Source organism: Xiphias gladius, chromosome 8 (assembly GCF_016859285.1).
Source record: "Xiphias gladius isolate SHS-SW01 ecotype Sanya breed wild chromosome 8, ASM1685928v1, whole genome shotgun sequence".
NCBI lineage: Eukaryota > Metazoa > Chordata > Actinopteri > Istiophoriformes > Xiphiidae > Xiphias > Xiphias gladius.
Window position 1 is genome coordinate 4,249,195 of NC_053407.1, and position 14,464 is coordinate 4,263,658.

At 39.8% G+C, this 14,464-nt stretch overlaps 1 protein-coding gene across 1 annotated transcript in view; it reads right to left on the bottom strand.

Moving 5' to 3' along the window:
* The window catches only part of znrf1 (zinc and ring finger 1), a 96,628-nt gene extending 82,164 nt beyond the window's left edge, over positions 1-14,464 (bottom strand). Inside the window, exon 1 of the mRNA XM_040132008.1 lies at positions 13,040-14,464. Coding sequence (XP_039987942.1) covers positions 13,040-13,433 — 394 coding nt within the window. The 5' untranslated portion in view covers positions 13,434-14,464. The remainder of the gene's footprint in view (positions 1-13,039) is intronic.

Consider the following 14,464-nt stretch of genomic DNA (forward strand, 5'->3'; position numbering starts at 1 on the left):
TGTCAAATGTAGTACAGTAGTCTGGTTTGTAAACAGCCTGTTTCAATGCCGCTGCTGCTGCTGCTCAGTCAGGTCAGAGGTTTCTCTTTAGAAAGTCTCTTTGCTTTGCCATGATTAAATTTAGGTGCTGCTAATAGGAACAGTCGCTGTGCGCCCCAATTGACACAGCTACTCGTAATTGGCCGGTCCATTACAATTACAATACATACGGTGTTGCCACTTAGGCACAGGGCTGATGCAACCTTTGATACAGACTGTCTATCATATCGCTGATCATTTTTTTACTCCCTCGCTTTCTTTACTGACCTCAAGCTCTGCTTCTTTTTCTGCAAATGCATGTGCAAATAGTACTTGTGTGTGCGTGTATGTGTGTGCAGCAAAAGTCAGCCATGAAGGGAATAGTGTGGTTGAAGCAACAATTGCAAAGGTGAGGGGAGTATGTGCATTTGTGCAAGAGCATGCACACTGGGGCTTGCGCGTGTCTAGAAAAACAAAAGTGATAGGCAGCTATGTTGTTGTCACAGCAACAAAAACCCATCTTTAAACCTTGCCTCACAGTCTCTTCTTCATTCTACATCATCCCATTCTACCCTTGCATGTATGCAAAATGTAGATGTGTCTGTATGTCCTTATATGCCTCCTCTGTGTATGCACTGCACTAAGTAAACAGGGGAGGAAAGAGACAAGGAAAGATGGGGAGGGTGTGTGTGTGTGTGTGTGTGTGTGTGTGTGTGTGTGTGTGTGTGTGTGTGTGTGTGTGTGTGTGAGTATGAGAGAGAGAGCGACCGAGAGAGAGGCAGAGGAAACAGAAATAATTTGCAGTGATGACCTATATTTTTGAATCCTAGAACCAGACAGTTAAGCGGTACAGATGTTCCTGAAACCCTCGGTCGTGAAATCTAGCCACAACACCAACTGTATGGACGGGAGTTGTTATAAATGCCTGTGTGTCCCACGTATGCTATGCATCAGTATTTATTTGTTTGTGTGTGCCGTTGCAGTGCATGAGGGAGATCTGTGCTGATTTATTTCTGTGCTTAGAGAAGCACTTCACAGATTCCAGGCCTCTTCTCCATGTATACAGTGGCATGAAAAGTTTGGACACCTCTGGTCAAAATTTGAGTACAAGATGAAATGATCTCCAAAAGGCAAAAAGTTAAAGATTAAAATGATTTTCAACAGTTTGGGTACCCAAAAAGATTTGAGCTCTCAGATAACTTTTACAAAAGGTCTCATACCTTAATTAGCTTATTATGGCTATGGCTTGTTCACAATTATTGTTATGAAAGACCAAGTAATGAAAATTTCAAAGCGTTATAAATATTCTGACTCCCAAAACTTTGTCCCCACAATCAGCAGTCATCTGCTCTTCTACGCAGCTGTATAGCACCCTGAAAAGTAAATAACTGATGCCCACAAAGCAGGAGAAGGCTATAAAAAAATAGCAAAGCATTTTCAGGTAGTTGTTTCCTCAGTTTGTAATGAAATTAAGAAATGGTAGTTAACAGGAATGGTAGGGATTAAGTTGAGGTCTGGAAGATCAACAAAACTTTCCCAGAGAACTGCTCGTAGAATTGCTAGAAAGGCAAAATACTTTCGAGAAGATTTAGATTTACTGTTGTACTGTGCAGCGACAACTGCACAAATATGATCTTCATGGAAGAGTCATCAGAAGACAACCTTTCCTGTGCCCTCACCACAAAATTCAGTCCACAATGAGCAAAGGTATGTTTGGAGAAAATGTTTGTTTCATGGCTACATTATCAGAAGTAGAAAATGTGTTAGAGAATACAATATGTAGAGGGATCCTATAAAATGCAGATAGTACCTGGGTGGACAAAAAACATATTTTTTTTCTGTCAAAATTTGTTCCAGACTCTGTCATAGCGATCTGTGGTCAGTTTTGAGGTTGTAGTTTGTGGTGTATTTTTATAATGTATTTTACTACATCCACAAGAAAGACACTGATTGCCTAACAGGTATCTGTTAAAATCATATAACATGATACTTAAAACATAATTCAGGTTAAACCCAAATAGTAATTTTTTTTTAGATTTATTTAAAAAAAAAAAAAATATATATATATATATATAAAACTATTCAACTATACAGTTTTTACAATTACTATTATCTAATCAACCAATCTCGTGACAGCGGCATAAAGGCATAAAATCATGCAGATACATGTCGGGAGCTTCAGTTAATGTTCACATCAAACAGACAGAATAGGGAAAAAATGTGATCTTAATGACTTTGACCATTGCACGATCGTTGGTGCCCGAAAGGCTGGTTTAAGTATTTCTGAAACTGATCTCCGGGGATTTTCTCCTGGGATCAGTCTCTAAAAGTTTACCCAAAATGGTGTGAAAAACAAACAACATCCAGTGAGCGGCACTTTCTGTAGAAATGCATTGTTTATAAGAGAGTGAGAGAAGAATGGCCAGACTATTTCAAGCTGACACAAAGGCTACGGTAAGATAACCACTCTTTAAATACAATTTACATTCTATAAGCACAACACATTTTTAGAAGTAGTCTGCCTTCTGGTCCAGCAAAAGGCGAAAATTTACGATCAGCTTGCCCTATTGCATGCCATATTGATCCATTGTTAAACTAAGCTAATAAATTAAAATGGAGTAGGATACTAGCGAGCAAAGCAGTGTTGACTAGATAATCACGATATCACAAGAACAAATATGAGGACACACCTGCCACCCAAGTGTGGCAGCGGAGGCACCAGAGATGAGTGGAACAACATCAGCTGTACCATCTTGTCTGACTGCCCTCTTTTAACCACACTCATCCTCAGGATCCTCGCCAGAAGTTCATAAAAAGTTCATCACCCTAAAATAGTAAGATTACATGCAAGGATATATGACCACTTACATTGTTTTCGAAGGTTTTCAGAATAATGACAGAACTGAAGCCAGAATATGAATTTACAATAGGAGCCAGAATCTCAAGACACATTCTGCAGTTTTATGACACCACATGGGAAAAGTTATTGACGGGACTGATGGGTACGACCCTGTCTGACCATAAATTATGTGTTAGTTCAAATTTGCTTAACATTTTTCTACCTAAGAGGTAAGTAGAAAGATCAATATTTGTATTAAGTATGATATGTGGGTGGGATGATGCTGCTGATTTTTTTAAATGTATATTTTCAATATTTTGACCACCAAAAAGAAAAATCTATGCCCCTCCATTTTATTGGGCTGGATGGAGAAATGTAAGAGACAGTTATGACCAAACCTAAATAAAGCACTGCATGGCTTACACTAAAGGTAAGTGTGAATTTTTTTTTGTAATTTGGGTAAACCAACCCTTTTAACTTGGGTGTTAAGTCTAAATGACAGAGAGCTAGAAGACAGTGAACAGTAATACTAAACTCCCACTTAAATATTTAAGCATGTCATATTATTGTTTTAAGATTACTACCAATAGCAGTGAATTTGGACCTCCAGGATTCAGGACTGTGATGTGGCTCATCCTGTTTTTAAGCTAATATTATCACCATAACTGGAGAACTATGTAACTATGTATCTTAATAAATAAAACACCAAATTTGAACAGCATGATTGTTTGAGTACTGTCTGTAATATAATATTTCACTAAATGCAAACTGGTATAGCTAGGTTTACTCAGATATTGACTTTGCTGACAGAACTGACAGAAGCTAAACAGCAAGCATTTGGGTCATTTTATCAGAATCTTTTCATGTACAAACAAGATACTGCTTGTGTTTATACTTAGCTGTAAGCTTATCTTGCTTAGTGCTATGCATACAAATACTGACAACTCTCTCAACATCTGTTATATTAATTTGAGTTAGTGTTAGAATTAGCATAATCAGTGGGGAGCTGCTAAAGTACAACACAAATGTGTGTGAGTATCCATGTGCATGATTTGTTTTATTACTATTTACCTTTAAATTAAGAAGCACCTGTGTATAGAGGTGGCAAATTCGCCTATGCAGACATCTGATCAGTAAGACAGCGAAAGAAAAAGGGTGACAGAGGAAGTAATGGTGTTGTTATGTCAAGAGCTGTCTCCAGCGGTGAAAAGCAATGCCACTTTAACTCTTGTTTTGCTTATATTTCTATCACTTCTTTCCTTCTACTGAAGTTAGCGCGCTAAGCAGACTGAAGCTCTTGGCAAGCAATTATTATCACTACCACCACCACCTGCTTCCAGCAAGAAACCATGTTTTGCAGCAGAGAAAACTTACATATAGCACCTTTGAAAAACAATTTTTTTAATTTTTTCGGCATTTTTGCTTTATTATGATAGGGATAGTGAAGACAAACAGGAAAAGCAGGGGAGAGAGGGGGGGGGGGGGTGACATGCAGCAAAGGGCCCAGAACGGATTTGAACCTGGGAATGCTGTAGCAAGGACTCAAACTTGACACATGGTACATGCTTAACTAGGTGAGCTACCAGTGCACCCATTTAAAAAAATAAATAAATAAAAAATAAATAAAAACACATCTGGATGAAAAGAGATCAATGCTGGTTATACTTTGGCAGTTCTTAATGAAAATTGTTCACTGTGTATATTACCTGTTTTTACTTACCTGTCCTATTTACTTACCTTTAAGTAAATAGGACATTTCTGTTCAATTTCACAAATGTAATTTCATAATTAAATATTTTGACTTGTCATAGCAACAAAAGCAAAGGTGTCTCTAATAACACTGAAGATGGCTCCACTCTCTTGGATTGTGTGTGTGAACCAGTATGAACAATATCAAGGCATTGAGCAAGCATTACATAGGAAGTTACTGAAAATTAGCTTTTTGGATCACCAGCCAAGTATTTATTAGAATTTAAAATAACCATTGTGAATTCCCACAAGAGTTTTAATGTTCTACGAGTAAAAAGGACACTGGTATCCATACACTGCAATGCTAATTGCGTTGGTATCACAAAATGCCGTTTTTACAATTGTAACATGTTTTTTTAGCACGAATGAAAGTTTATTGTCACAAGAAAACAGTTCTGTCAGATCTGCATTAGGAGAGAGACGTGTTTCATTAAGCCATGCATTCCTAAACTCTCCCTAAAAGGGCTTGATATCAGCACTGATCTTCTGATGCGATTATATTTTGATTCACAAAGTCCAGAATCCATTAATTTCAATTCAGTTTTTTTCCTGATTCTGTTACATCAGATAAATACCAATGTTGCATAATGCGCTTCACAGAATTTATCCTGGGAACATAAATTTCTTCTACATTCATAAATGATCAACAATGTTTTTGAATATAAAACTATGTAAAGTGACACTTTATAGGCTAAACTGTACACAGGTACCTGTTGTAAAACTGTGGACCAAGGATTTTTAGGCCTACATGTGCAAAGCAGTTGAGCAAAAATAAACCTGTACCACTGCCGACTTACAAGGGCATCTGTTGTGTGAAACTTTCTGTTTGAAGGACAATGAAGACAGTCAAAAGCATTTAGTTTACAATTTTGCTTAAGTTACAGCAGAAAAAGCAGAATTGTACACACCAGAAATGTATACAACCACCTGAAGAATCAACAAGTTACAAGTTACTATATGATGCATCCATAAAGGCCAGGAAATCTCCCAAAATCCGTTGCCAAACTACACACACACTGACAGCCTTGGAGCATCAAAACAATAGGGCACAATTATAGAGGCAATATTTTTTTTATATTAAAGCTGCACTAATTAATATTTAAGATGCTCATAGTGACGAGCCCCTATAGCATTGTCACCCAACTATGCAGTTCTTCTCAGTTCCACTAAGTGTTTAAGCATCTTTTAGCTCATTCTTACGTATGCTCATGACAGCCCACGACCTAACTGTTTGTGTTCAGTCTCACCATCTCATTGTTATTTCCAGCTGGAAATAACTGTGGCTGGAAATAACATTTCCTGCCACATCAGAGGTTTTCAGTGAAAACCTCTCATAAACCCACTGTACACTACCTTCTCATCACCAAACAGCAGTCAGACAAAGTTAGAAACCAGCCAGTGAACATAGTGGAATATTTAGCAGATCAATAGCCATATATATTTCTCAAGAGCTGGTCTAGACCAAAACAGAGCTCAAAAGGACACTGAGTACTGGACTTACGTTCATCAGGTCACCAAAAAAAAAAACAATTCTAAGTGAATGGTAATATTGCTCTGATAATACCAGAAGTAAAAATAGGAAAATGTTTGCTAACGAGTTCACCATAACAACTTAAAGGATTATAATATATTATTATAATAATGTCAAAGTTGTGTTTAGAGCTTGTTCCACCTCCCCCAAGTGGCAAATAAATCAATTAATACTGCTTCAAAAGGGTTTTCTCGACAAATCGTAAAAAAAAAAAAAAAAAGCAATGTTTTTTTACAAGTTTTCACCTGATGTGTTATATTCAATTCTATAAAGTGTACTATGGACATGCTTCCACAATTAAAAGAAGTCATATCTTCTTTGGCTGTCAAATAACACCAAAGAGGGAATAAACAGGGAGTTTACAACTGTGTTTGAGTGCAACATTTAAGTGGCAGCTGTCTTTGTCCTGAGTACTTACTTTATTTCTTCACGTGTTAAGTTTCAGTCTAATCACACAGGTTTAACTGATTAGATAATTTGTTTCAGTTCAAGTGATGAATTGTTCAACTCACCTGATTAAAAGTACTGGTAAAATGAGCAACTGATTTGTGAAGTGGCCCATCACTACTGCTTAACCACATTACAAATGACATCAGTGATCCAGACAGTTGTGGCTGCTGGGATATTTGTGAAGCATTTGCAAAAGACTCAGTTGAATTGTATTGAGTTCTGTTCTTTTCTGTTCTATTGTGTTCAAACAGGCAATGTAGTTGGGTCTGATGTAGTGAACAACAAGAACAATAATACATTTGTGTGATACCTAGTATGATCTATACAAGTGATTCCTAAGCTTTTTTGTGATACATACCACCAAAGCCCTGAGATGAGCTCCAGTACCCTTTCAATGATACCACCAATCATGTTCCAAATATGTTAATATCGATGGCTTTTAAACTACGTGTTATTAGCACTAATAATTCTATAATAGCGCATCTGTTGCAATACCTTTTCTATGCAACTGAATTTTCAATATTAAGGTCAATTTAGTCAAGTTGTTCCTACCTCTACCATTTGGAGGGCAAAAGCTGGACATTTAAACAATTTTTCAATTACTTTTAGCTACATGAATATTTCAACCTTTTATGAGATACTTTTAGCTAACTACTTCAACTGTTTATCCATTACTTTTAGATATTGCTCCTGTTTATCCATTGCCTTTAATCTTCCTCGTCCTTCAGTTACATCACAGTAATGCCCTGCCACAATGAGTAGATTTATTCTATCATGTTTCCATTAATGAGCCATTAATTCTGTCTGTTTTCTATTTCTTCAAGCCTATTCAGTCTGTCAAGTCTGTCTATTTTATGGCATATTAATTACAGGGACTCCAGCCTTTAGTGGCAGGTCTCCAGGTTCAAACCATTTTCAAACTGTCCAGCCCTTCATACTTCTAACTGACAGCAGCCGTGGAACATTGGGACTAATCTAAGTAATTAAGAATTGCAAAACCTTCAGCATACATACAACAAGGGAAATAAAAAAGCTAATATTATGAAACAAGGTTTGGTTTCTAAATCGTAACTTATGTAAAACTGTATGATTTATTGGAATATTTTCAAACAAGCACTGATTTGTCAAAGGTACAATCCATTCATTGTGCTAATTCCTAAAATACAGCAGCTTTAGCGAACACATACAATGCTTTGCTCATAATGGCATGTTTGTAGCTCTATGCTTGAGACAAATTTAATTTCAAGTAAATTTCAATTTCATGTTATACTGATGATTGACATGCTCTTTTTCAACAAGACATTAGCATGGGCATGGAAACTTCATATGTCTGATTGGTCACAAACACAACTCACTGTTTCGTCTCTTCAGGAAAATCCATTTCATCCATGAGATGGACTTATACAACAAATGAATGCTAATGTTGCTCAGTGTCTGCTATATGTGTAAATAAGCACACTAGATGTGCAATCACATACTAAATTGACTGCTATGTTGATTGCTGAACTAATGAGGAATCTGCTTACAAATCTTTCTTAAATTTTCCTGGTTTTTAATTTAAGACAGCTGAGCAGAAAACTTAGGGAGCAAACATGCATTGATAAATTTCACATACCTACAGCTGTTTTATGTCAAAGGGATTCCGTATACAACCCCAGTATGCAAATTATGTTTTATATATTCCTAAATTATTTTCCTAATTATTCCCAACGTAATCGCTGGCTGGATTATGTTCAGAGGTAACGTATTTTTATGTGAAGTACTACGATCAATTATTATCAGAATTGCTTAGGAGTGTGATGGCACATGCACAAAGCACAGGAGTCCAAAACGAGATCCAAAATAAAGTTGTTGTACAAACATGAATGAATGCTAAATCCTCAAACATATTCATGTTCCTGAATCAAGCACCTGCCCCAGGTAGGCTTGCTTGACCTTGGACCTTGTGGATGGGAGGAAGAGGCAACTTGACTGCTGCTGCCCTGTATAATTTTGTATGAGTGTGTATGTCACGACAGTATATAAGTGTATGACAGGATGCAATCTCAAGGCAAGACCACATGAGGCTACTTTACACCTGCAATTGTAATGCTCTTACTGGTCCGTGTCATGATTAATATTAGCCTAGTAATGCATCTCATAACATCTGAATGGATGTTCATCAACAGATACTCTCATACACACACACACACTGTTCTGCATTGCCACAGGCCTTTGTCTGGAATTCCAAAGAGATAATCTCTTCTTCCTTGTGACAATGATTTTGACTCCTCCTCCCCACTTTCTCTCTTTGTCTTTCATTCACAAACATACAAACACAGACACACACATTGGTCTAGGTCGCATTGGTCTAGACCTGCATTCATTTCCTGCAGACTTACCCTAACTCTAACCATAACCACTGCCCCAAAAATCGGCCTTTTCCCAGTTGGGGACATGGCTTTTGTCCTTAGTTGGATGAGCTGTCCCCAGTTAACTGGTCTTTAGTCTGAAATTTGTCCCCAAAATTAGCCTATGACCGACAGATACACACACACCCCCCAAGGGCAAACGGGGGGGGGGGCACATGTAGTAAAGGTTTTTTTCCTAAACAGGAAGATAAAGTTTAGTTATGATTGTGCATAATTGCACAAGGAATGGCCAAAAATGTGCAGTGTGAACAATTTTTCTTCTAGAATTCTACCTGATTTGTTGAGCTGTAATACGATTAAACACATTAGTTTGCAGCATATAAGCATTAAACTGAAATAATGAAGGTCTCAAAACTGGAATTTGACACAGGAACCCTCTTGTGTCAAGGTTATGTTATAAAGCAGGAACTATTTTAAGGCCATTATCATGTCATTTGAGCTCTGAGGCCTCAGGACAGTTGTCTCCTTTCCCAATTGGTAACCCAACCTTGGTCCCAAGTGAAGTTACTTTAAATATGTTTTTCTAAGATAATACATCATACTGGGTACCTCTCAAAACACCAAAGTCTCCCTGAATGCAGAATTGATCTCCCAAATGCAAAATAGCCAGAATGTGTTGCTTTTTGTGTGGCACACGTGTTTTCCCATGAGTAAGACACCCAATTGTGGGCATGAATGGCTTTATAAATTACAAAATTTATAAAAACAAACTTTCACTTTTACCTGGTCTTTTCACTCATCTACATTTCATATTCAACATTTAGCCACATATGGTCTATACACTCTCTGGATTTTACTAGTAGTTGCTTACCTACTAGCTTACTAGCTTATGTGACTTGAAGCACTGTTGCAGGTGAAAAAATTGTATCAAGAAAATCGCTTTCTCACACTGAATTAATGCTTCCAAAAGAACCTGTTTGGTACAAATAAGTTGTTTTGACATATCATTTTTATTAGGTAATACAGCCCAGTAGCTCTTAGATATCCACATCAGGTGATTCCACACTTCATGATTTACGTCCAGTGGCAACATTAAGTGTCAATGCAGGAAGTAGTGTGTCCATTATGGAGCAAGCTGAAAGGGCAAGCTTTGTGGGTGGAAATCACACGTTAAACCTTGTTCTCTCCACATAAGACATAAACCATAATTTGAGTGTTTTAAGCTAATTCAACAGTAATTTGGTTCATAGGAAGTACCTAGCCCCATATGTGACGTCAACACCCTGTTAACTCCATGACTCAGTCACATGGGCTTCATAGTGCGGAAGCTATGGGGGAAATACTACCAATATTTTTAACTTGTTATATGCCAGCATGTATTTTTGTGAATGCACGAGTGTTTACTGTCTGCCTGTGATGAGAACAGCTGTGCCCGAACTGAACCCAGCTTTTCAGACACAGAACTATAAATATGGCCCCACTCTTCTTCTTCGCTGTACAAACTGCATCAAGGATCTCGTCAATACACTACACTTTCTGTTAAAAGGCCCAACTTTTTAAAAAATGCAGGTTTTGGGGAAATTTTTTTTTATTTTTTTATTATTATTACCTCAGATAAGGAAGTTATGTTTTCACCCATGTCCGTTTGTTGGTTTGTTTGTTGGTTTATTTGTCAGCAGGATTACACAAACGTACTAAACAAAACTTGGTGCGGGGATGGGGGCATAGGCCAAGGAAGAACCCATTCATTTTGGTGCAGACCTCTATATAAAGGGGCGGATACAGGAATTTTTTTTATCATTTTCCTTAACATTGCAAGATAAGGCATTTTTCACCTTGGCAGAGGTATGCGCTCTGCTGAGTGCCAGTCTACTATATTTAAGCATTTAGATATCAGTGAAGGAAAGTGTAATGCATCCTCTAACCAAAGATGGTGATGCTGTTTCTGAAAATCAAATACTGAATTTAAATGTTGGTCTCACCATGAGCAAAAAAGGTTCTCATCACAGATTGACAGTAAACACCCATGTAATCATGAAAATACCTTGGAAGAGGCGCAGATTAAGAAAAAAAAAATTTGCAATTCCTCCAGAAGGTTTGTGCTGTGTGAGCCTATGGATTTACTTTATTTTAATGGATTGGCCAAAACACTGAATTGCCAGATGACAATGATCTGTGCTGCAGCTAGAGTTAAATCTGGATGAAGTTTTTTTGACAGTTTACATGCGTTTTCTTGCCGAAGCTCTTTGCAGCAGCATCCCACTGAGCTAAAGCAGTAGCACTGAAATAAATGCAGCCAAGTTTCCAGAAAAATATCATTCACTACCAGAAAATTCCTGTGAGAGGAATATTTATGCTGTTGTTACAAGTTAAATGAAAGGTCATGCTACGCAATTTGTCTATATGAGGTCTATATGGATGAAAAGCAGTAAAACTCCCTACAATTACAATCAATCTTCTATTACAGAATTAAAGATGACTTGAAGATCAGATAATTGAGGCCATATCTTGCAGGTTTATCTGCCTCCACCTCTGTCTGTACATGTATCCCAACACTGAGAAAAAGATTGAAGCTGTAACTTTTTTCAGAGACAGGCGTTTTCCTCCTCAAATGGTCCAATTCTCACGCCAGCTCTTGCAACTCATCTGAGGCTGAGGTCTGCATTATCTATCCCCAGCACATCTAAATCTTGGTATTCATGGTGTTTTTGAACATTTAAATGTGTTGTTCTTTGTTTTGTTTTTTTTTTCTTAATAGCCTCTATTGTTGTTGTTACTATGACTCTGCATTGTGGTTGCTACTAGCTTCCCCTTTTTGACCACAACAAGCAAGCTGCTGACCACACCCATATGATAATTACACAGCCGTGGAGCACCCCAAAATATCCTGAACTTCGCTACAATGGTACTTTGAATCAAACAATAGGATTTAGTCCTTAACATACTGTTGTTTCCTTAATTTTGACTATTTCCTAAAGTCCTAAATCTTCAGCCTCTATTTTTGACATGTACACCTTCTTCAATTTTTCCAGTCTTCTGCTGACCCCCCCCCCCCCGTTATCTTCGCCCACTGATATGAAAGCACATCAGAGTCGCTAGGCAATCTAGCCAAGGAAAAACAGCTGAGATGTTGATGTCCAACTTGCTATACTCCTGCTGTGAGCCAGTCAGGGCTTTCGTAATGAGAGCCTGGGGACCTGGCTAAGCCTGCTGTGTGTGTGTGTGTGTGTGTGTGTGTGTGTGTGTGTGTGTGTGTGTGTGTGTGTGTGTGTGTGTGTGTGTCTCTGAGGGTATGTGTGTTTGTGTGTGTGTCTCTGAGGGTATGTGTGTTTGAGAAAAGAAGAGTGTGTCTAATCTTCCTTGTGGACTTTGTTGCTGAGTGTTTGTGTGTTTCTGTATATGCATATGAAAAAGAACCAGCTGGGGCCATGTGGTTAAGGATTTGTTTGTGTGTGCGTGCGTGTTTGTGTGTATGTGTGTGCGCGTGTGTGTGTACAGATGTAGGTGTATGCATGTACTTGATGTCATGACACGTCCACAGTTTCCCTATGGGGAAAATAAGTATATACCCATTTGACCAAATGGGTGTTTGAAAGTAAATAATTTTTTTAACTGAAGCTGCAGAATTCAGTATTTTCCATTTCAGACATTTTTCTGCAGAAATATGTTTAGTATTGAGTGTGGAAAAGCTGACATCTGCCCAATGCCCCTCTGTTTTCTGCTACTGTGCATTTTGCCCACCTTAGCCCACAAGGGGTAAGAATAGGAAACGTTTTACAAACAGGTCAGCTTATTTTTAAGCCTAAAGATGCTTTTTCCTTTTTTCTGGCCGTCTGTTTCTTTCTCAGTGCATCCTCAGGCTGGGCTGAACCTCCCCCTTCATAGGAGTGAAACATTAACGGCACCCTTTTGGTATCATTCTTAGCTACAGGTATACAAGGTATGCGTGATTGTAGGTGTCTCTCGGTGGTGTGGTGATGTCCGTGGGAATGCATTTGTATGTGGTTTTCTCTGATGATTAATCCTACAGATGATTTATTTTGCCTGAAAAGCGTGTGCGTGTGCTTGTGTGTGTGCCTGTGCAGAAGAAACTGGCCTTACCGCTGTGTGCTCCGAACCAGCGGGGTGCGATGTGCAGGGGCAAGGTGTCAGCCAGCGACCCCCGGGACCCCAGATAGAGAACCCCGTCCGTGTGGTGTCCTCCGCCCCCAGTGTCCTGGTAACCGGTACCATGGGGGACGGCTGTAGTGCCCCCTGACCCCCCTCCAGCTCGATCAGAGTCTGTCCCTCTGGGGGTGAGGAAGCCGAATGGCACGGCGGGACTATGCTCGATACCTATCCCGGCAACGGAGCTCACTGAACGGCTCCGCAGTCCCATGGTGCCGCTTGGCCGGTAGGGGCCGAAGTGGCCCGAGGGTTGCACCGCGCTGTCATCCGTAGAGACACCCGAAAAAGCACCCCGGGGCCGCCCTGTCGTGCTCTGCTTTCCCCCCATCCAAAGCGGGAGACAGATGGTGAGGGTTCTGGGTGGAAACAGGAGGGGGGTCGGCTCGATCCGCAAAGGGTCGAGAGAGCCGAAACAGGCTGTCGCCCCCTCCCCTCGCTGCTTTCTGTCTCTCGCCCTTACTGCCTGCCTGTCTGTCTGTGTGTCTCAGCAGGCTCGTCAGCTCTGATTCTCTGCAGACGTAACAGCCCGTTTTCCTGCTGAGCGGAACATGAGCCACCACTGACGGTTGGATTCACCTCACCTGCAGACAAAACCTCGACACAACCCGGGGATGGCTGACGAGCAGAGCGACGGCGAAGCCCAGAGCGACATACAGATATAGCCCACACCACACTCCCTTTACCGTCCCAGGTGATTAAGACGGCGGTATCATTGCAGGCGGGATGCGGTAGCAACACGTTTAACCCACCCAGCTCGGATCACCGCACCGCTGCAATGATCACTCCGCTGCTCTGGCCTCATCTGATCTCAGACATCGTGGCAACTGTTGCTGTCTGTCTGACCGCGAAAAGCTACCGTTTGTCTTAAAAAAAAGGGGGGGGGGGAATGACGTTGCCGTCCGCACTGTATGTTCGGTCCGGTGGTTTCCAACAAGGGGTCGCTTTTTCCCGGAGATAGGGGTCACGGTGCAGCCGCTCCCCTGCGCTTAGATCGGCGGTCCGTTCCGCCGCTGCTGTTGATGGAGCTGCTGCTACTGGCCAGACAATGGAGACGCTAAGTGCGCAAGCTCCGATCATACATACAGACAGGACAGGAAACAGACCCGGGAAGGGACACCTACAGTATACAACAAAAAACTAAGTGAACCCTTGTGCAGTATCATTAAAATGTTATCTGACAATAATTGTATTATTTTCAAGTTGAAGTGTAGGGTATTTGATCTTATGTATAATTAAAAACAAACAGGTTAGATACATTGAACGACTGAGACTACACTGAAAATAAGGTCCCACAGTACAACCTCAATGCAAGAAAAGTGAATACACCTCTGACCACTACAGTCAGTTTGCCTCTGATTA